Source organism: Magallana gigas, chromosome 5 (assembly GCF_963853765.1).
Source record: "Magallana gigas chromosome 5, xbMagGiga1.1, whole genome shotgun sequence".
Classification (NCBI taxonomy): Eukaryota; Metazoa; Mollusca; class Bivalvia; order Ostreida; family Ostreidae; genus Magallana; species Magallana gigas.
In genome coordinates, this window is record NC_088857.1 from 55,302,970 (window position 1) to 55,324,178 (window position 21,209).

A 21,209-nucleotide genomic window follows, 5' to 3' on the forward strand; every position below is an offset into this window, starting at 1 on the left:
GCAACGACTTTACACGTGCTGGCAATTTAAATCGAAAATTAATTAATTTTTTTACGTAAAATACATAAAATGACAGCATATCACATCAATCAATATTTCCTGTGCCTTCTCCGTTGATATTCTGGAGACATTACTGTGATTTCACTGTCTATGATTATTGGATTTGACCCTTAGAGGGTGCGGTCCCTGTATACGCATACATTGTGGATAGGTAAGTACATCCCAGACTTGAGTAATCAAGATTCCTGGTTTTGTGGGATTTACCGACATTTGAAAAAGTAAGTATGAGGTAGCTGGTTGTTAAACCCGTAAGTTCCCTATTTTAGATGTAATGGGTGTTCGCTATCATTTCATCAATAAATAAAATATATAGGTATAGGACCTGATCGTGACACGGAGGATTGTGTATATCATAGCAATGTCAAAACAAAACCCCGAGCGTCATCAAGTGTTTACCTCTTCCTTATTACAGAAATTGGAAGTCACACAACCCGGGGTTTAAGTCACGCATTTCGAGAGTCATTTTAAAAAAATAAAAGACGTAGCTGTGAAAGGGTATTTAAATCACGCTCCGTCATAAAGTATACATTTATCTATCTACTTTCAAGGGTGCCTGAGCTCCTCGCCAATATATTGATTTCACCCTCGGCCAGAGTCTCGTCTCGAGAGGTTTCCCAATAGGACATCTTGCTCCGATAGAACATCTCATATTTTGGATTTATATTATCAACGCGCACCTGTTTTTCCAAAAGAACATTTAGGATTTTTTATAATATATTCGCGCACCTGCTTCTATAACGATGGGCTGCTGTAACGATTCCTCCGTGCTGTCTAGGGTAGCCACCGTGGTGATCGTGGTGTCCTTCGCCTGCTGTACCGTGGCCATCTTCACCCCCTACTGGTCCAACCTGGAGTCCAACGGGACCGTCAACTACACCGGCCTCATCTTAACCTGTACCAATGACATCACCAACTGCTTCAGCCTGGATAACGTGCTGTCCGTCTACCAGGGCACGGGTAGGTGATTCGAACTCTCAACCGCAAGTTGCTTTCGACATATTATTGTCTAAATGGAATGTGTGAAGAGATGGCTGTATACGTAATTTTAAGATTCAATTATTCATAAAGTATTTTATTATAGATTTGGCCAAAAATATTTTTGCTACTTTAATTTATTGTTTAAAAAATATGAGGTAAAAGTACAAGTGGAATCTGACAATCCCCGGATTTAATAAATATCTCAAAAAGTTTGCAAACACTAATTTTCTTAATATTTTATAAATCTTTCAAGTATATTTGGTATAGTTCTTCAATGAAACTGACATCAATAGATAAGTGTATTTAAAACATGTCACTAACGAAAAAGGAATATAAGAAGAAAATATTTTCGAAAGAAACTGACGTGAAATTGCAAAAATATTAACATTCAACCAATCTCGATTTCCAGAATTTTGTACAAATAATTTATGTTTGTTCAAAAACGAAAAAATAATGCATCTGATCAATCAATGGCACACACACAAACGAACACGACAAAATTCATATCAAAAGATTGGTTATATAGAGATGTCGTGTCTGTCAATGATAAAGTCGTATGTTAAAAGTATGAACTAGGACCCCCCCCCCTCTCCTCTCTCAATTTGTCTCAGAAAATTAAGTTACGAGAATTTGTTTTTGAGTGTGGGGTTAAAGTGCGATTGACTTAATTCTGGCTTCGTTGAAATCTTTAAAACTTTAGCTAAGTGAACTTTTCTCGACAAGGTACTCGAGATTAATGAGACAGAAACATCCTGTCTTTAACACCCCAAACTTAAACGTTTAACTGTTTGTGCGTGTGGAGGGCTAACGTTGGGTAACATTAATATTTGAAAACCAATAATAAAAAAAACCGTGTCTTGTTTCATAATGATGTGTGCCAACACAGCTCTGTAGAAGTGGCGTGGGGGCGGGGGTTTTAGACAGGGTGAATCCATACTACGACTTTCAGTACATTAAATAAAGGATCTATTTTTTTTTTTAAACCTACCAAATCTTGAAATTGTCGGCAACTGCAAAAAGACTTTTTTTCAAGCTTGGCCTTTATTTAATACTTATTCAAAACGACTTTTTTCACCGCCTCTTTAAAAAGAAAAATAGGTTAAAACCAATGGTGCCAAAATATCCAAAGAAAAAGCTTTTAATCGTTCGTTTATATATATATATATATATATATATATATATATATATATATATATATATATATATATATATATATATATATATATATTTCGGGTATTTCTTATAAGGTGCGTTAGTCTATGTGGATGAAAAATTTCCCTGATTTATCGATTTATTTAATAGACATGTAGATAGAAAATGTAAAGATTTATAGCAATGTGAAGTAATAAGAGTTAATTAGAGTTAATTTCTAACCCCATCTACAGCAGGCAAAAATACAATAGACACGAGCGATTTTTTAAACCTTAATCATAGTTCATGTTAGAGTACAGGAAGACCTGGAATACCTTCCTTATTATAGGTTACACAATTTGACAAATTTTGATTCGTAACATGTTACAATTAAACCAATGCTAATTGTATTTACTATACTTATTACATATTACTATTTTTGGACGTTTTCATCACAATGTACACTTAATTGTTAAGTACTACAATGTACAATTTATGTACCTATTTATTAAGGTTACAATTGTTATCCCTTTTTTATTACAAATTCAAATTGTTGTACCTTTCACATTACATATCACATTTTTGTGCTTTCCTTATTACGAAATACGATTGCTATACCGTAACTATTAGAATTGTTGCACGTTTTTGATTACAGATTACTACGACGATTTCTTGGCCACATTGTCCCTTCAGTTGGTGGGCTGGGTCTGTGTTCTGGTTGGCATGGTGATCATGATTGTTTTCTCTAGCTGTGTCCCGAACAAGATCCTCGGTTGGGTGGCTATCATATTCATGCTACTTGGAGGTAAATATAATCATTCAGAAAGCTAATCTTTTTATTTCATTGATTTTTGCAAAGGATCATTAATGTTTTCATTGAAAATCCTTCATAGCACCGTTCGACCTTCTGTTGTATAGAACTATTTACTGTGGAAGTTAATATATTTCATCACTGATGCGATAAATCTCTGAAATAATGCAATCCGCTTCAGCGATGTGTATATCTTCAACTGATATATTTGATTTAAAGTATTTTGGTTGCACGGTCAAAGACCCCATCTTAATAAAAAAAAAAACAACTCTGAATTTAAGATATAAAATTGAGCATATATTAAGCTGTTTTGCTGCACTTATCGAAATTACCGATTGATGGAGCATGGACCGTTCTTCCGTAAGTCCTTGTATTATGCCTACCTTTTTTTATGTGCATTGTACCTATAGGTCTGTGTATAACTCTTACATACTTTTCTCATTAGATTTTTTCATCTTTTTCCTCTGTTGGCCTGTATAACACACCTATCCTTTTGTTCTGTAGGCCTGTGTATCACACCTATCCCTTTGTTCTGTAGGCCTGTGCATCACACCTATACGTTTGTTCTGTAGGCCTGTGTATCACACCCATTCTTTTGTTCTGTAGGCCAAGCCTGTGCATCACACCTATACGTTTGTTCTGTAGGCATGTGCATCACACCTATCCTTTTGTTCTGTAGGCCTGTGCATCACACCTATACGTTTGTTCTGTAGGTCTGTGTATCACACCTATCCTTTTGTTCTGTAGGCCTGTGCATCACACCTATACGTTTGTTCTGTAGGTCTGTGCATCACACCTATCCTTTTGTTCTGTAGGCCTGTGCATCACACCTATCCTTTTGTTCTGCAGGCCTTTGTATCACACCTATCCTTTTGTTTTGTAGGCCTGTGCATCACACCTATACGTTTGTTCTGTAGACCTGTGTAAAATCCCAATATATAGCATTCGATCCTATGTCTATCAAATTCTGTATGTCCATTTATCTCTGCAACATCTTATGCCAGTATCTAACTCCTTAATTTATTTCTCTTTATTCCTACGTATTTGTATCTATTGTTTAGCAGGCCTATGTATCAACTCTTAAATTGATTTCTATTGTTTCTGTAGGCCTGTTTATTACTCCTATAATGATTTCTATTCATCCTGTTGGCCTGTATATCACTCCATCAATCCTTTTATTTATATCTATTGTTTCGCTAGGTGTATCACTCCTATAATGATATTTATTTCTCCTGTAGGACTTTGTATCACGGTGAGCCTGATCCTGTAGGCCTCTGTATTACTCCTATAATAATTTCTATTATTCCTGTAGGCCATTGTATCACTCCTATAATGATATTTATATATCCTGTAGGACTTTGTATCACGGTGAGCCTGATCCTGTACGGAGCCTCCCTGACAGATCTCTACAACTCCCTCCTCAACTGGTCCTTCGGGTTGGACGTGGCCGGGGCTGCCCTCGCGCTCACTGCCGCGGTCCTGATGATCGTCAACAGCTGCATCATACCCTGATTACACCCAAGGGGAATACGCTCATGATCATCGGGGTGTGGGTCAAGGGGAGGTAACCCGAACACAGCCTATAGTTATTGCGCGCTGTTATTCAGTGGTGCGTTTTATAGTTTAAGTTCATCTGATAGCGCCCATTACCACCGCGAGAAGGAAGGAATTCACAGGACATTCAGAGCTAGGAATCGATGCGTTTCTACCTTCAGATGGGGATCACATATACATCATTTCATCATCTAGAGCAGTGAATGTCAGTGTCATGTGAATGACGGTCCTATCAACTATGTGAAGGACCTAATCTTGATTTATGTTTAAATTCAGGTTCAATTTCTATGCATTTTATATAACGTGTATGTATTTGTCAGTTTTATGGTTGTGCAATTTATGGATTGTATAAATACATGTACCTCTTTAAAACATTTTAAAAATTGGTCAGTTTTATTTACTTACAAATCTTTTATAAATGAACATGTAAAGTATATTTTACACCAAATGAATACTTGATGAATGAACGACATAGTTAACTTCTTTATTCAAATAAAAATTGACACCAAAAAATTCCAAATAAACAACTGAACTGTGACCAGTACCTGATCTAGTCTGCTAAATGAAATTTATTGTTATTTGGTTGCGTAACAACTACTACCAATCAATGTACATTTACAATGTTGTAAACAGACACAATCTACAACTAAACCCCCGTAAAACCTGTAAACAATACCACCGCTATAGAGTCCTCCACTGGTAAACTGTAAAACCATTTAAGGGAGATGTTCGGCCATCTTGTACATTTGTCATTTGAGAATAAAAATGTAAACATTTCTTGAACTGACTTGTTTCTGCGCAAAACCGGAAAACTGTTGTCAAAAGATGAAAAAGCAATAAATATGAGGTTCTATGTGTTGTTTTGTATGCAAAGTGTGCATGCAATGGCAGAACAGTGTATTTTTAAATCACTTTGAAGTGCGCAACTACAGACTTCAATTCAAGATTAAAAAATCTGATATTATATTAAAGGAGGACATAGGCTAAGTGTTCACAATACAACCATTTGTTGAAAATAAGGTCAAAGCTTGCTTATTGGAGGTGTAACTGTCTCAATTGAGGGTACCCTATTCTTAAAATGGGTCTTAAAAACCATCAATTCGCACGAGATATTTTTGTCTGTGTCTATGGAGGTACATTGAAGATATATTTTTAATGAGAAAAATATGCATACTGCAGTATTTTTTTTTAATTTAAGACTTTTAATTTTTAGGACTGTCACATTAAACACAGATTATTTTGAATTGACATTAATTTTTTCGATGAAAATGTAACGTCAATGTGCCTTAATAGACACAGGGGTTATAAGTTTTGACTGGAATGTTCTTGTTCTAAAAATAAATCCAATGCTGATGGTAAAATTAGCTATTGGGTACCCTATTTTTGAACCAAAGTTACTTGGGTAATGTGCAAGATTCAACCTTTTCCTCAACAAATGGTTGCAGAGAGGACACCAATCAATCCCTCTCTTAGTTTTTCAAATTTTTAAATTTTCAAAATAAGTCTGACGCTGTGCAGCTTTACAGTTGTTCCAAGTAATTAAAAGGGCATTGTTTTGCTCTTAAATGTGTACTTAACATACAGAACAACTGTAGAACCTAATATTTATTGCTTGTTTTATCTTTTGAAAACTGTGTATGCCAGTTTTGGGCAGAAACAAGCCAGTTCAAGAAATGCTTATATTTTTATTCTCAAATTTGCACGATAGCTGCACATCCCCCCTAAGTCTTAGCAATGTATAATACAACCTCTGTACAGTCTCAGTGATGTACAAGTCATTGAACAATTAATACAACTGATGTACAGTCTCAGTGATGTACAAGTCATCAAACAATTAATACAACTGATGTACAGTCTCAGTGATGTACAAGTCATCAAACAATTAATACAACTGCTGTACAGCATCACTGATGTACAATGGACAGAACAACCACTGTATTGTATCATTGATGCTCAATGCTACATTATAACAAAGAAAGTATGGATTTGTAGATTTGTAACAATAAGGGTCATGAAGATTGCATTGCTATGAAATAATGTTTGAAAACTCTTCACTCTGCATAGTGTTTTAATACCATGTTACCTATTTTTTTGCCAATAAAAAGAAATCTGCTTCATTTTATAATACTTTTATTTTAACATATCAATTAAGAACTATCTGTACCTTCTGTCCGACACAGACAAATGCAGTGACCTAGATACATGCAATAAATAAGTGTTGAAAGACAAATCTTGCCAAAGTCAGCTGTGTTACTGTCACAAATGTCAGATGGAAGTGTATTCCTAATGGGGTTTGGGTCAAGGCCACACTGAGGTCATGAGGGCAGGGTCAGTGTCTTCAGTCTATGATGGACGTGCTCTTTTTGGGCCTTGGTATATGGTACTCTTTCTTTGGACGTCTGAAAATAATTTAATTCTGGTTGTAAGAAGCTTTCTGATTAAAAAAAATTATTTTATATCGTATAAAGAATGTTGCCTACGTCATAGTAAGACTAACGTCTAAAATGTATCAATACGCCTGACGTTACGTTTGAATTTTGTACAATTTTACGTCATTTTAAAGGTAAAATGACCGTTTTTATATATAATGAAGTATAAAAAAATTAAATTATAAGCAATGAATTAAAAATTTATTAGTTTTATACGATATAAAATGGTTTGTAACAGTTTACGCTTTTTTAAAACCGCTTCGCGGTTTATAAAGCGTAAACTGCCCCAAACCATTTTATATCGTATAAAACAAATAAATTTTGAATTCATTCCTTAAATCAAGTACATGTGTAACATATGCAATCTTTTCCATGCAGTAAACAATCACTGTGATTTCCTATAATGAAGTTTTTATATAGAACAAGAATAGAATTCCTGGGTCCCCCGCCGGTCAAGCTGTCTAGTATCGAGTCCATCGACCAAGGCTGATTTTGGAACTTGACCAAGGTATTAGTGGTATAAACATTTAGTATAAATTTAATGAAAATCCGTCAAAATTTGTAGGCATGAGAGCGCTTACAAGGTCAATTTTTGGATAAAACGGAGTCATTATTGCGGTCAAAGTCCCATAACTCCAACAAAAAGTATCGACCAATGCTGATTTTCGAACTTGACCAAGGTAATAGTGGTATAAACATTTGGTATAAATCTAATAAAAATCCGTCAAAATTTGTAGGCATGAGAGCGCTTACAAGGTCAATTTTTGGATAAAACAGAGTCATTATTGCGGTCAAAGTCTCATAACTCCAACAAAAAGTATCGACCAATGCTGATTTTCGAACTTGACCAAGGTAATAGTGGTATAAACATTTGGTATAAATTTAATGAAAATCCGTCAAAATTTGTAGGCATGAGAGCGCTTACAAGGTCAATTTTTGGATAAAACAGAGTCATTAATGCGGTCAAAGTCCCATAACTCTAACAAAAAGTATCGACCAATGCTGATTTTCGAACTTGACCAAGGTAATAGAGGTATAAACATTTGGTATAAATCTAATGAAAATCCATCAAAATTTGTAGGCATGAGAGCGCTTACAAGGTCAATTTTTGGATAAAACAGAGTCATTATTGCGGTCAAAGTCTCATAACTCCAACAAAAAGTATCGACCAATGCTGATTTTCAAACTTGACCAAGGTAATAGAGGTATATACATTTGGTATAAATTTAATGAAAATCCGTCAAAATTTGTAGGCATGAGAGCGCTTACAAAAAAGTGTGACGGACGGACACACGGACGCACGGACGCACGGACACACGGACGCACAGACGGACGCCCGGCATTTCTATGTCCCCGCACCGCGTTGCGGCGGGGGACAATAATAATTGGAATGCCAAAATCTGGGTTTAATCTGTAACATTCTTGATGAAAAGTTATGATATAGGTCCAGATCAACCTTGACTATTTCAATTTCATGGCAACAAATAACAGGTAATTGAATATAAGCAAGTACCTTTTTATCTGTTTATCCCCATCATCAAATTCTATAGGTAAAAATTCGATTTTCTGTCCATTCAGGAAGACTTTAGACTCAATTTTATGAAGATGCTGCATCTATAAAAAAAATAATCTTTGGGTTTTAACAACTTGAATCATTACTTTGACAACACAACAATAAGCTATAAGTCAGTACTGGCGTATTCTATGATTCTAATTACCAAAAAGTTTGCCTTTTAAGTCTCCATTAACGCATTGAGACATAGTGTTGTTAGTCTATCTGTCTTTCTGTCACTTTGTATGAGCTAGGCCATTAAAGGTTCAAGGTCATAGCTACATGTAGTAGTCCAAGGCCAGATTCACTGAAATCATGACTGTTTGAATTTGACTGGAGAATTAAGAAGGGTTTATAAATGAAAAAGATACTTTATAAAAAAACCCAAACCCAAAACATAATAAATTAACAGCACATTTTCCTTTTATCTAGAAATTAAATAGCTTACCTGTTTCCTGGTATAGGCCAACAAAAGTTCTAGATTCCGAGGATCACAGTCCCTGCCATCAAAAACATTCAACCACAGCGCATGAGCCATTGCTTTATCATCATTGACCAACAAAGCCTGAAATTACAGTGAAATAGCTATTTTTTTGTATCTTACAACTTTATTCAGAATGACAATATGTGTATTTTTTGTAACACTATCTACTTAATGTATAATATATGTTTATCATCAATGACAAACATTTCATCCAAAAAAATTATTACCAACCAAGTTATCAATGAATTGATTTTCAAGTTAAAGCCTGTAAAAGACAATATAATATAAATCAATAAATATTAGACATTTTTTAAACACATGATAAGCATGTGATTAATTAAAATTACCTTTAAGACAATGATAAAACTAACAGAGCTATACAATTAAAAACAAAAAGCATGACAACCAGTTGCACAGATTCCTGTTTTCTATTGATGTCCAAAGTCTTTCTCACTTACCTCATCATAAGCAACAACAGCAGAATTGAAGTGATTGTTAAGGTAATACAGGCCGTCCGTCTTCTGAGACATTTGGGCCTACACAACAGTTGAAAAAATGATTATGATATTAATTGAAGATTTCAAATAATCTCTGATATTTTGAAAAGAAGATGCATGGCTGTTTTTTGAAACATTTAAACTATTTTCTTCAAAATACAACAAAAGGCCAAAGGGCCACATCACTCACCTGAGCAGCAGTGTCTTGTAACCAAAGTATTTTGCCATATGGTTTTACTTTAATATTAATTTTAATTTAATGGCAGGTGTATGTAGTCATCCTTTCCAGTTTATTAACTGAATTGATGAATGTTTAGGATTTTGTTAACATACCCCAGCAATTTTAAGTCGCGGTTCAATGTCCCTCCACATGGCGTCTACGAAAGCCATCCCAGCGACTAGTCCATCATTTCCTTCCTGTCGCAGCCGATGTAATACCATCCTACAGATAGAAACAAAAATCTTCATCGATTTCAGTAAGCCCAGGGCATCATGTACCGGTAATGTGGTTATATGGTAAGTACTGTGGAATCATCATTGTTCGTGGGGGACCAATGTTCATGGCTTTCATGGGTTACCCTTGTCCACAAATTTACATCCCTATGAACTTATACACAATTATTATTTGTTTAATATTTCATAAAATTATCCTGATTACACTACCAATGATATTACGTCCCTACGGACCAGGTAAATTTTGTCTACTCATGAACATTGACCCCCACCAGGCTTGGGGTAATGCTAAATGTAATGGTAATGGTAATGCATTGCAATGCATTACATGTTTTCAAAATAATGCTAGTAAATGTGTAATGCCACAAAATTAGCATTACAAGTAATGGTAATGTAATTCATTACTTTCCAAAATCTAGGGTAATGCTGGCATTACATGGCATTACTTTGCATTACTATGCTTATTTATGCATGTTCACTTTAAAAAAATGTGATAAAATGAATAGCTGAAATTGTATTTGATAACAATTATTTTAAAGAAGAAAGAAATAATTCTTTAGATAAAAATGTTTTAGTTGTATTATAAAAAAGATTTTTAAAATGTTCATTTTATTAAATTGTAATATTACTAGATATAACAACACAATTCCATAACATTTAAAGAGTGTTGTTATTAAGAGTTTGAAATCATTTAAACAACTTACTCCAATTAGATTTCTTTTCAATAAAGAATGTGTCGACAACACACTATGCCCCCAGGATAATCCAAGTATCAAAGCAATCTATTGTTATAAGAAGTGCTAAACACCCCAATCACCTTCCCTTGTCATGACTTAATATATATTCTAAGATAAAGATTGCCAAAAAGTCTTTCAGTCACAGCTTCCATTGCTCATGTAGAACGTTCATTCAGTATAGCTGGGAAGATTTTCAAACCTAACCGGATGCAGTTAAAAGCTGAACCCTTTTAAACTTTGATGATCATAAAGTGCAACAGCAATCTTTTGTCTTATTACAGTGTCCTCAGTACATGTATAAAGAAATCCGATTAAGATATTTTAAGAAATATTACTGGGAAAAACCCTCTGTTTACAAATAATTACAGATAAGTGTCCAAAATTATTAAGATTTGTGTAATCTGGGAAAATACCTCAATTTAGCATTTATTAACAGCAACGTTATTCCATAAATTTTTTCTGTTATGGATTTACTACTGTGTCTCTATTTCATACCTTACATTGTATCATGTCAAATGTCTATAAATATTAGTGCTGAAACGAATACCATAAATCAGTATTCGAATATTCCTGAGTGCTATTCGATTCGTATTCGAATATTTGTAGATGTCAAAGAAAAGGTATTAAGTTTGTATTACTAAGTGGGTGTATGTGTAGACTGCTTAAACAGGTCAGTTCGAAGTTGACACTTAACTGCTTAACGCATAAGTATCGATTCAATTGGGTGTGCATTTATTTTTTAAGCAAATAATAATATACTGATATTTTTTTTAAAATTTCCTTTAAATAGAATCAAAAGATTGATTACTTCTTTAATAATATACTACAGTCCTGACTCCTGTGTGAGACCGATACCGTCGGATATGTAACTTCGTAAGTCATTCCAAATATTTCCACCATGTTTGATATAGTATCAAAAAGAAAACTGATAAAGCTCATAGTTCCGGAAATGTTCTGTTTATTTGAAGAAAAAAAAAATTATATCGAGGTATCTTTTAAAAAAAAACTTTCGATGTACCTTTCGATATTAACTCTCCGTAGCTCACACTCGCTCAAACATTTAAGCAAAGTATTTCTTCAGCGTCTGTTATGAATTGATACATCCAGAATGTTTGTCTCCGTTCAATGTAAACCATGCTTTTACTTTCAAGGTAAACAAGCATGGCGGAAGAGTCTATTTCTGGGTTAAGTAATAGATTCTACCAAGCAAGGCAGTCATAGATGGCTTGTCTTTTCTTTCGTTCAAAGTAAAATTTTTCAGCTTCTCCTTTCCATTGTAACGAAATAACACGATGCAGCTTAGTTTACAATGCTTAATATGGGTGTTAGACATGTGATCGAATATTCGAATGCTAAATATACATTAGAATATTAGAAATTTACTATTCATTCGAACATTCGTTTCAGCACTAATAAATATCAATTTACTAATTATGTGGTATGTTGTTCATATTGCCATAAGATGATTATACATGTATATTGAGCAAATAAAGAATGAATCTTGTATAAGTTATAAAATTTGAACCTGATACTGAACATGAACCTGTAGATTTATGTTAAAGAGTGTTTTAAATTTGAAACATTTGCAAAAACTCTTTATTTAGCTTGACTTTTTTAAAACAAAGTAATGGTAATGGTAATGCATTACTTTACTTATGTAATGGTAATGTAATGCATTAGTTCAAGAAAATCAAGTAATGGTAATTTAATGCCAAAAATCATGATGTAATGGTAATGTAATGCATTACTTTACCATGTAATTTGCCCCAAGCCTGACCCCCACTAAGAAAAGTGATTTTACAGTAGTATAACAACAAGCCCTTGGGTCTAAATGGTGAACTAAGTACATAGCACAAACATAGACTTGTTAGGGAGATTGCATTTAAGCCTCATTCTGGAACACTTTGTGCAAAAAAGAATGAGAGAAGAATTTTTAAATATGAAAACAACTCTCATGCATTTACTACGACATGAAAAATGAAGTGTGTGTTATAGATAGAGAAATATAAAATATCTGAAGTATTAAAACCTGTAAACATGACTATTCTTTTATTTTCTTAACAGTTTACAGATTATTTCTATTGCTACAGTTTTATCTTACCATGTGTGAAGCTCCAGTAATTTGTAGAAAGAATAAAATGTGTCGTCTAGATTACAAACTGAAAGATAGTAATGAGGAATAAGTGATTTTTGTAATGACATCCACTAATTTTTCACAGAATACTTTCAGAAAAATGTAAACATTAGTTTTCAAGTAAATTATCTGATCCTTACTGTGTAGGAGTTCCTCATAGGAGACATAATCTGAGATAGACAGGATTAAAATTGATCCTGCAGCTTGTAAATGCTACAAAGACAAATCATTACCTGATTAAAACTAACAATCCAATAATTATGTGCAATTGAGAGAAAATATGCCCACCATTATACATTTGTACCTGATAGAAATCAAGGTTTCCTTTTTTTCTAGGTTTCCCTCTTTTCAAATTTTTTTTGATATAAATTCAACACATTTTACAATCTGTTGAGTTAGCTCAATAGGAGATTAGATGACGATACTAGAACAACCAAACCAAGTTCATGACGAAACGAAATCGAAAAACATTTTTAAACGTTTTACATGCAAATGAAAAAAAAATTGTTAACAGGGCTTACAACTTACACAAGGTGTCAGCCCTGAGTGTCTAGCTAAGTTTAAAACACTGTTCTGAAGACAAATTTCACGTATGAAAGATGACATCAAAAGGTGAGCACGCAATGTCTAGTATGGTTTATTAAGATAGGCAGGCAGATCCAACTTCGTAGGTTTCACATAAAATTGTTCTCTCTTTTACAAAATCAAACTGTACTGTCTCTATTTTAAGAAGGATGCAGTTGTACATCACCAAAACAAGGGTATAAACATATACTGGTGTTAATTCAGGGTCTTAGATTACCTGTATAGGTAGCTTGGTTGGGTTATCAGTCTTTGTGAGGAATGCCTTTACTTTCTCCATCCATCTACTGCCAACAGAAGGTTCTACACTCTTTTCTGCAATATCTGACATCTTTCTATGCTGGGTCTGTATATCAAACAAACAAAACAAAACTTGAATTTGAAACTCTATTCATGTCTTTATTTGCATTAGATTAAGAAATAAACATAGGTAATCACAGATTACAAAGCTCACCGAGACGAGGCATCACCCCTATGAGACCACCTTTATCATATTATATGAAAATCATACTTTTTGATCTTGGGTATTCATGGATTCTGTTTTGACACAAAATCATATATCATCTGTTAAAAAATTGTATGATAATCATATGTTCATATATTAATCAATATAATAATATAAAATTAAATATTGCATCCTATCATACTTACAATATATATCATATAATACAATAAAATACTGTAATAAACAAAGACGATATTGTAAATATGAAATGACATTGTATTGTGTTAAACCTTATTGTATTTGATCACATAATACAACATTATTATATATAATACAATATTGTATTAAATGATACAATATCATATTACATAATACATCATAACATTGAAACATATGATATTATATTGTATAATATAGTATGATATATTGTATTGTATGATATTGTATAATATTTGATACATAATATGATATTGTATCATATGATACAATATAATTTGATATAACATTGTATCATATCAAATGATACAATATTATGTGATAAAGTAAAATATTATATAATACAATATTATACATACATATTGTATCATATGATACAATAATATATCATATAAACCAATATCATATTAAACAATATCGTATGATACGATAATATATAATATTACAATATCATATAATATAGTTCAGCGTGATATAATTGTAAATTACAGAAACCAATATCATATTATACAATATCATATGATACAATATAATATTGTATCATAATATACAATACTATACAAAACAATATCATGATACACTATCAAATCATAAAATATCCAAAAAATTGATACAATATCATATCATATAACTTTTTACAATATAACATATGATATTATATTGTATCATATTAAACAAAAGTGTTTCATATCATACAATACTTTATCATAGGAATCGTGTTATATCATTTAACAACAACCTCATCTTTCTATCAAGCAGGTTTAAGTGAGGTAGGAGATTTCTTTAGCATCCTTGATAATGGAGATCAGGCTCTGCATCTGAAGCAACCTCTGCGTTTCATTTATAATATAGTTAAATCAACTATGCAAGCTATTATCTATAAATCATGTGACCTGTTCAAAAAAATCTAAACCTCATCCAGCATCAGAAACCTTTGACTCAGATTCAGCATTCAAGCCTGTCAGGTGCATCAGTATACATAAGACACATCTCCATGCAAGTTTGGTGAAGTTCAGACCAGTAATAATTAAGATATCATCATCAGAGGGCACTAGCAATTAAAACCTTAACCTGCTCAAGCATCCGCAACCTATGGCTCAGATTCAACATCCATGCCTGTCAGGTGCATCTGTATCATAAGACACACCATCCATTCAAGTTTGGTGAAGTAAGGACCTGTAATAACTAAGATATATTTTTTAGCATCCTTGATAAATGAGATCAAGCTCTGCATCTGAAGCTTCCTCTGTGATTCATTCATATTACAGTTTAGTCAACTATGCAAGTTTGAAATAGTACTATCTTCTATTAAACATGTGACCTGTTCCAAAAAACTTAACCATATCCAGCATCTGAAACCTATGGCTCAGATTCAGCATTCAAGCCTGTCAGGTGCATCAGTATCATAAGACGCACCATCCATGCAAGTTTGGTGAAGTACGGACCAGCAGTAACTTAGATATTGCTATCAAAGGGCACCTGCAACAAAAACTTTAACCTGCTCCAAAAACCTTAACCTCCTCCAGCATCCGAAACCTATAGCTCAGATTCAGCATTCAAGCCTGTCTGGTGCATCAGTATCATAAGACACACCATCCATGCAAGTTTGGTGAAGTACGGACCTGCAGTAACTAAGATATCATCATCAGAGGGCACCTGCAACAAAAACTTTAACCAGCTCTAAAAACCTTAACCTCTTTCAGCATCTGTAACCTATAGCTCAGATTCAGCACCCAAGCCTGCCTGGTGCATCAGTATCATAAGACACACCATCCATGCAAGTTTGGTGAAGTACGGACCAGCAGTAACTTAGATATTGCTATCAAAGGGCACCTGCAACAAAAACTTTAACCTGCTCCAAAAACCTTAACCTCCTCCAGCATCCGAAACCTATAGCTCAGATTCAGCATTAGGCCTGTCTGGTGCATCAGTATCATAAGACACACCATCCATGCAAGTTTGGTGAAGTACTGACCTGCAGTAACTTAGATATTGCTATCAAAGGGCACCTGCAACAAAAACTTTAACCTGCTCCAAAAACCTTAACCTCCTCCAGCATCCGAAACCTATAGCTCAGATTCAGCATTCAAGCCTGTCTGGTGCAGGGGTGTGCAATTACCATCGCCCGACGCCCGGGGCTACCGATTTTAGAGGTCGGGCTAGCAAAAACATTAACTGTGGTGGCCCGTCGGGCTAGTAAATCATAACCAGAGTTGGCAAAATATGCCGGTAAATTTGCAGTGTCCTAGTAGGAAAAGTGTATCGTCATCGTTATCACAGAGGCATAATATCTGCTCTTTTTAAGTCATGATAGCCTTAAAATTTCTTAAGCATTTTTTTCTCGTGCTACATTCTTCTGAGAAAAAACACTCTGCTGTAAGTTTCACACTTTGAAGTTTTACCGACAGTGTTGACCTGACCAGTGGCTAGACGAGATAGTCACGCCTCACTGCACATGGCTTCCGTAGTTACCTGTGCAGCTGTTTCAAGTGACATCACTGTTAAAATGATTCCTTTTTCTTTAATATGTATTCATTGGCTTTTTTTTGATATGATTTTTTTTACAGAGAGAGAGAGAGAGAGAGAGAGATGCATTACAGAGATATTATAAATTTCTGCACCAACTATTCTCATGAACACATTTTTAAGTGACCTGCTTGGTGAATTAAAAAAAAAAAATCATATTTTGCATATTATTATTTGTGCACTTTCCATTATTTTTAATTAAAATTTACCATTACGTAATTAATTGCATAGTTGTATTTTGTACATGGAAATTAAACAGGATAAAATGCATGCACACATAGATAGTTGCAGTGATTTTAAAGAGTCTGTTCACATTCACAATGTTATGTTTGGGTTTTATTATATAAACAGTACCCAAACCAATTTTGTAACTAAAATGTGAGAGATCAATGAAGTTGAATATTTTTGAACTAGTCTACCACAGAAAACATGCAAGTAATAAATATTTTGTATATTAATAATTATATACTAGCATCATACAGGAGAAAACATTATGTACATAAAATTTAGGTTTTTTTTATAAAATGAAATGTCGACATGTCTGAAATAGTTTGGCTAGTAACTTTGAATCTTGGGCTAGTAATTTTGGTACTCCCACTAGCCCCTGGGCTAGTGGCCAAATTTTGTAATTGCACACCCCTGTGGTGCATCAGTATCATAAGACACACCATCCATGCAAGTTTGGTGAAGTACGGACCTGAGTAACTTAGATATTGCTATCAAAGGGCACCTGCAACAAAAACTTTAACCTGGTCCAACAACCTTAACCTCCTCCAGCATCTGAAATTTAGGACTCAGATTCAGCATCCTAGTCTTTCAAGTCCATAAGTAGGTCCAGATGCATCATCCATGCAAGTTTGGTGAAGATAGGACAAGTAATAGCTTAGATACAGGACATGCAACAAAAACTTTAACCAGGTCCGGACGCCGACGCCGACGCCGACGCCGAGGGTATAGCATAAGCTCCCCCTGACTTCGTCTCGGTGAGCTAAAAAGTAAATCCTTCTTCAAGCACAAAGGTGCATTTGGCCGGAGCTTTTGTCTGGTTTTCATGGTGCATATGATAGTCATTGACTTCCACTAGCTGGCCGACACCAGTTCATCTTAGGCATCCAATGAAAAAGACAATGTAGATAGAGAGACTTGACTAAGGACACGACCAACATCAAGTGTCCATAATGGGGCTCAAATAAGTAACCTTTGGCTTATTGACTTGACATCTATTTCAAGTGAGCCATGTGCTCCAAATTTAATTATGGCCGGGCAATATTTACTAAATAAACGAATCAATGATTGCTAAAAAAAAATGATAGTATCAGAAAATCAATTTAAATTTATTTGAATAACAAACATCATTAAAATCTTATATTCTCAATGCTGTGGGGGAAAAAAAAGCATGAGCACTAGGATAAAACTATGGAGTCCTTCTGACCTGAGTGATTAGGAAGAGAGATTTATTGGCAGCAGCTTTCGTCATGGACTGGTCCTGATGTCTGACAGATAATAGAGCTGTTGACCCACATGGTGGTATCCTCAAAAACTGTCCAGTCCTAACCTAGTATAATGAGCAAGAATGAAATTCTACTAATAAAAGGTTATTATGGTTATGGTCACGGTAATGTCAGCGAGATACGTCAGGACTGAAAAATTATTCACTAAGGTCTCTTTGGAAGATACATCGGTCAAAGATTTTCAGTCTTGACAAGACTGTAGTCGAAATAGTCTCAAAGATATAAACATTTTAGAAAAAAAACCTTAAAAGATAAGCACTTTGATCTAAATTAACAACCCTTAATGCCTTATAATGCTTATGGGGTTTCATATACATACTCCCCAGAATTAGAAAGGATATATCAGGTTGGATACAGGCCACCGTTTATAGTCTGTCCCAAGATATTTTTGCCGCATATTTTCTTAAATTATTCAATATTTATAAATACCTCTTGGTTCAGACGATGTTCATTCAATAGTATGAAAAAATCCCAAGATTTCCCCTTTGAAACGCCCCCTCTAGCTTATCGGGTATCAGTACACGGCTAAAAATAAAAAGTCTACGAGGTTTTTCCATTGCCAAGGAGATGAAGACGCCCGGATGATAACGTTGAAAAATTGCGCGAGGGGTCCCGAGTATTTCCGAATGGAGAAAAGATGTCAACATTCCCCATTATAAATCTCCGTAGGAAATCTGTTTTCGTTCCTGTGAATTTTTACGAGGGAAAAATGATAATGTTTGAATGAAGTTATCTTGGGAATTTTCCCTTTCATCGATTTTAATTGCACTTCAGTCAAAGGTATGTGTATTTTTATTAAAAATCGTTCAAATATGCAGCATAAATATCTTGGGACAGACTATAGCTGTTAAACTCCCACTCAGTGATCAAACACCTGTATGGAACTCCTATCTTACATACCAAGCGGGAGTCAAGTTCTGTTCATTCCAGTTTTCATACTAATTACTGTCAGGTTTGTTTGAACATTAGAGTAAATTCGGTATAACAAAAAACATTTACTTACCTGCCTATACAACTTTTCTGTAATTGTTTTATTTGTGGGTATTACAGTTTTCCTTAAACAGTGATAACATTTCGATAAAACGCAACGAGACATGGCTCTAACGCATAGGATTTATCCTTTAAAATCCTTCAAATTCACGTTGTCGTTGTGCAACAAGTTTCATAACGGAACTCTTTTGTATATGAAAACACGAATTAGCTTTAACAGCACAAAGTTGTACGTAAATCATTTCTTGTACGAGGACATTCGATATTTAAAAAAAGGTGTTTTTTTTTTCGCACTGGCGTCGGAAGCAAATTGAAAGTGGGGGGCTAGACTAATCCTCAGAAATATTGAGAAAAAAGTAATTTCCAAAATCATGAAAATCCTAATCCGGGGGGGGGGGGGGGGGGGGGGGGGGATGCTTCTAAATCCAACTTCTCAATCTTTCAAGGTAAATTTAGGAACAATTATCTTTCCTGCGAGAAAAAGTGGGGGGGGGGGGGGGGGCTGAACCCTCTATCATGCTATGTTTCTTATGGTTAAGTATAACTTTGCAAAAGCCCCCCCTCCCCCCCCGGTTCCGACGCCTATGTTTCGTAGACACGTCTCTGCTTAGATTAAATGTTTCATAATTTAAAATCATTTTTCAAAATTCTTATATAACCTTATTATTAACAGAATATCAAATTGATTTCTGACATAAGTTTCTTATATCTTATAAAATAAAGATATCTACAATTTAAACATAAACAAACCATATGAAATCTAAATTTTAAACAATTTCTTACCATTTGACAGAGACGAATATACTGGATTTTTTCAATTAAAAAATATTTATCTATTTATCAACTCGTAAAGAAACAAGAGGCCCACAGGCCTTGACGATCACCTGAGAGTACCAATTTAGCCGCGAAGTCTCATGTTGCTTTCCGAATTCCGATAATGGCATTCAGGTTGCGTGGACGTCTAAATGCATTAACTACACGTTGTAGTAAAATGTTTGTTATAAAGAATAAAGGAAACTACAATCAATAAAACACAAAATATATTCATTCTTTGAAAGAATCTCCAAGGTATCTGCAAGTTTTTTTGCACAGATAGTGCTGTCTTACTTTGCATTCACATCGAACACATGTGCCGTTCATATAGAGTACATAACATCTGCATCTTTTTGAAAACCCCGGCGACACAACATCCAGCATGTACAGAAGATAATTGATAGTAACAACGTAACATTGTTTCCATCAGCTTCTATAAAAATGTTCCGTTTTTATAACATTGCTCGATCTGCCACAGTGTGTGCTTTGTGCGATGTTATAACATACACAGGAAAACGGTCTACAATAATTAAGGATTTGTGAAATATGTTTGCCTGGATTTTTATTGGCTATTCCTTGTGCTTGCAGTGGTTGTCATATTATTTTTTTTGTCATATATTATTTTTGTTCAGAATGTTTCTCTAAGTCTTTTCGTCCACTGTAGCATCTTCGGGTGTATGAGATACCTGAATGCGGTGAGCATGAATAGTGCCCTCGGCCTTAAACAGGGGGTGTGTACTACAGTACTACACACTGTGTAGCGATGAGCAGAACTATTAATAGAAATCAACAACTGATGTGGCGGTAGTCGGAGATAAAAGGGGAGCTAATCCATGAATTCATGAATTAAGCTTCATATTAGTGATATTGGAGTCTAATTATAAACCATAATTCAAGACTCGAAAAGAACAAGAAAAGAATTTTATTAAAAATAAAAAAAATACATACATATATATTAAGTCAAAAAAATCTATGATCACAGATAAAATCTCCTGATTTGAGTTTGAATTGAACATATTTTGTCAATTAAATGGATTAGACACAAGTTCTAAATAACTTAGGTAGTCTTCTCCTAATAATGAAATTCTATAAATATTGCCAGTAATAACGTTATATATGAATACATATATAAATATACATGAATAAACATGAAAAAACATTCTGCTACATATATAATATCACATTTATGAATTTAGACATTTTTTGAGAAGTGACCACATTCACTCAAATAAATCTGTACCGTCTTGAAAATTTCAGTGTTTTGTGTATTTGTCAAAGAATCATCCCCCCATAACAGTAAATGTGG

At 34.2% G+C, this 21,209-nt stretch overlaps 2 protein-coding genes across 5 annotated transcripts; one reads left to right on the plus strand and one right to left on the minus strand.

Annotated features, from left to right (window-relative positions):
- Window positions 1-64: 64 nt before the first annotated feature.
- On the plus strand, window positions 65-6,651 carry LOC105322005 (uncharacterized). Of its 3 annotated transcripts, none has more exons than XM_034460562.2 (4): window positions 65-211; window positions 609-1,017; window positions 2,825-2,974; window positions 4,335-6,651. In XM_034460562.2, the coding sequence occupies exons 2-4, from the start codon at window positions 801-803 to the stop codon at window positions 4,490-4,492; spliced, it is 525 nt and encodes a 174-aa protein (XP_034316453.2). In that variant the 5' UTR covers window positions 65-211; window positions 609-800; the 3' UTR covers window positions 4,493-6,651. The 3 variants fall into 3 exon arrangements, with proteins under 3 accessions (XP_034316453.2, XP_034316447.2, XP_065939747.1); XM_034460556.2 differs by having other exon boundaries at window positions 117-278; XM_066083675.1 differs by lacking the exon at window positions 4,335-6,651 and adding an exon at window positions 4,219-4,275 and having other exon boundaries at window positions 117-278.
- LOC105317156 (ubiquinol-cytochrome-c reductase complex assembly factor 1) lies at window positions 6,648-19,286 on the minus strand. 2 transcript variants are annotated; one of them, XM_034460522.2, is made up of 10 exons: window positions 19,104-19,286; window positions 18,022-18,144; window positions 13,623-13,748; window positions 12,961-13,033; window positions 12,788-12,845; window positions 9,830-9,938; window positions 9,458-9,535; window positions 8,964-9,080; window positions 8,477-8,577; window positions 6,648-6,933 (listed from the first exon to the last, which is right to left on the minus strand). In XM_034460522.2, exons 1-10 carry the CDS (start codon window positions 19,194-19,196, stop codon window positions 6,873-6,875), a joined length of 939 nt encoding a protein of 312 aa, XP_034316413.2. In that variant the 5' UTR covers window positions 19,197-19,286; the 3' UTR covers window positions 6,648-6,872. The 2 variants fall into 2 exon arrangements, with proteins under 2 accessions (XP_034316413.2, XP_034316435.2); XM_034460544.2 differs by having other exon boundaries at window positions 19,108-19,246.
- Window positions 19,287-21,209: the final 1,923 nt, after the last annotated feature.

Excerpts from the sequence above, each read along its gene's own strand:
- LOC105322005 (XM_034460562.2), top strand. The coding sequence starts at position 801 with ATGGGCTGCTGTAACGATTCCTCCGTGCTGTCTAGGGTAGCCACCGTG. Across the intron at positions 1,018-2,824 it reads GTCCGTCTACCAGGGCACGG|ATTACTACGACGATTTCTTG; the intron begins GTAGGTGATTCG and ends TTTTGATTACAG. Across the intron at positions 2,975-4,334 it reads CATATTCATGCTACTTGGAG|GACTTTGTATCACGGTGAGC; the intron begins GTAAATATAATC and ends TATATCCTGTAG.
- LOC105317156 (XM_034460522.2), bottom strand. The coding sequence starts at position 19,196 with ATGTCTCGTTGCGTTTTATCGAAATGTTATCACTGTTTAAGGAAAACT. Across the intron at positions 9,536-9,829 it reads CGCGACTTAAAATTGCTGGG|GCCCAAATGTCTCAGAAGAC; the intron begins GTATGTTAACAA and ends ACTGTTGTGTAG. Across the intron at positions 8,578-8,963 it reads TGGCCTATACCAGGAAACAG|ATGCAGCATCTTCATAAAAT; the intron begins GTAAGCTATTTA and ends TTTTTTTTATAG.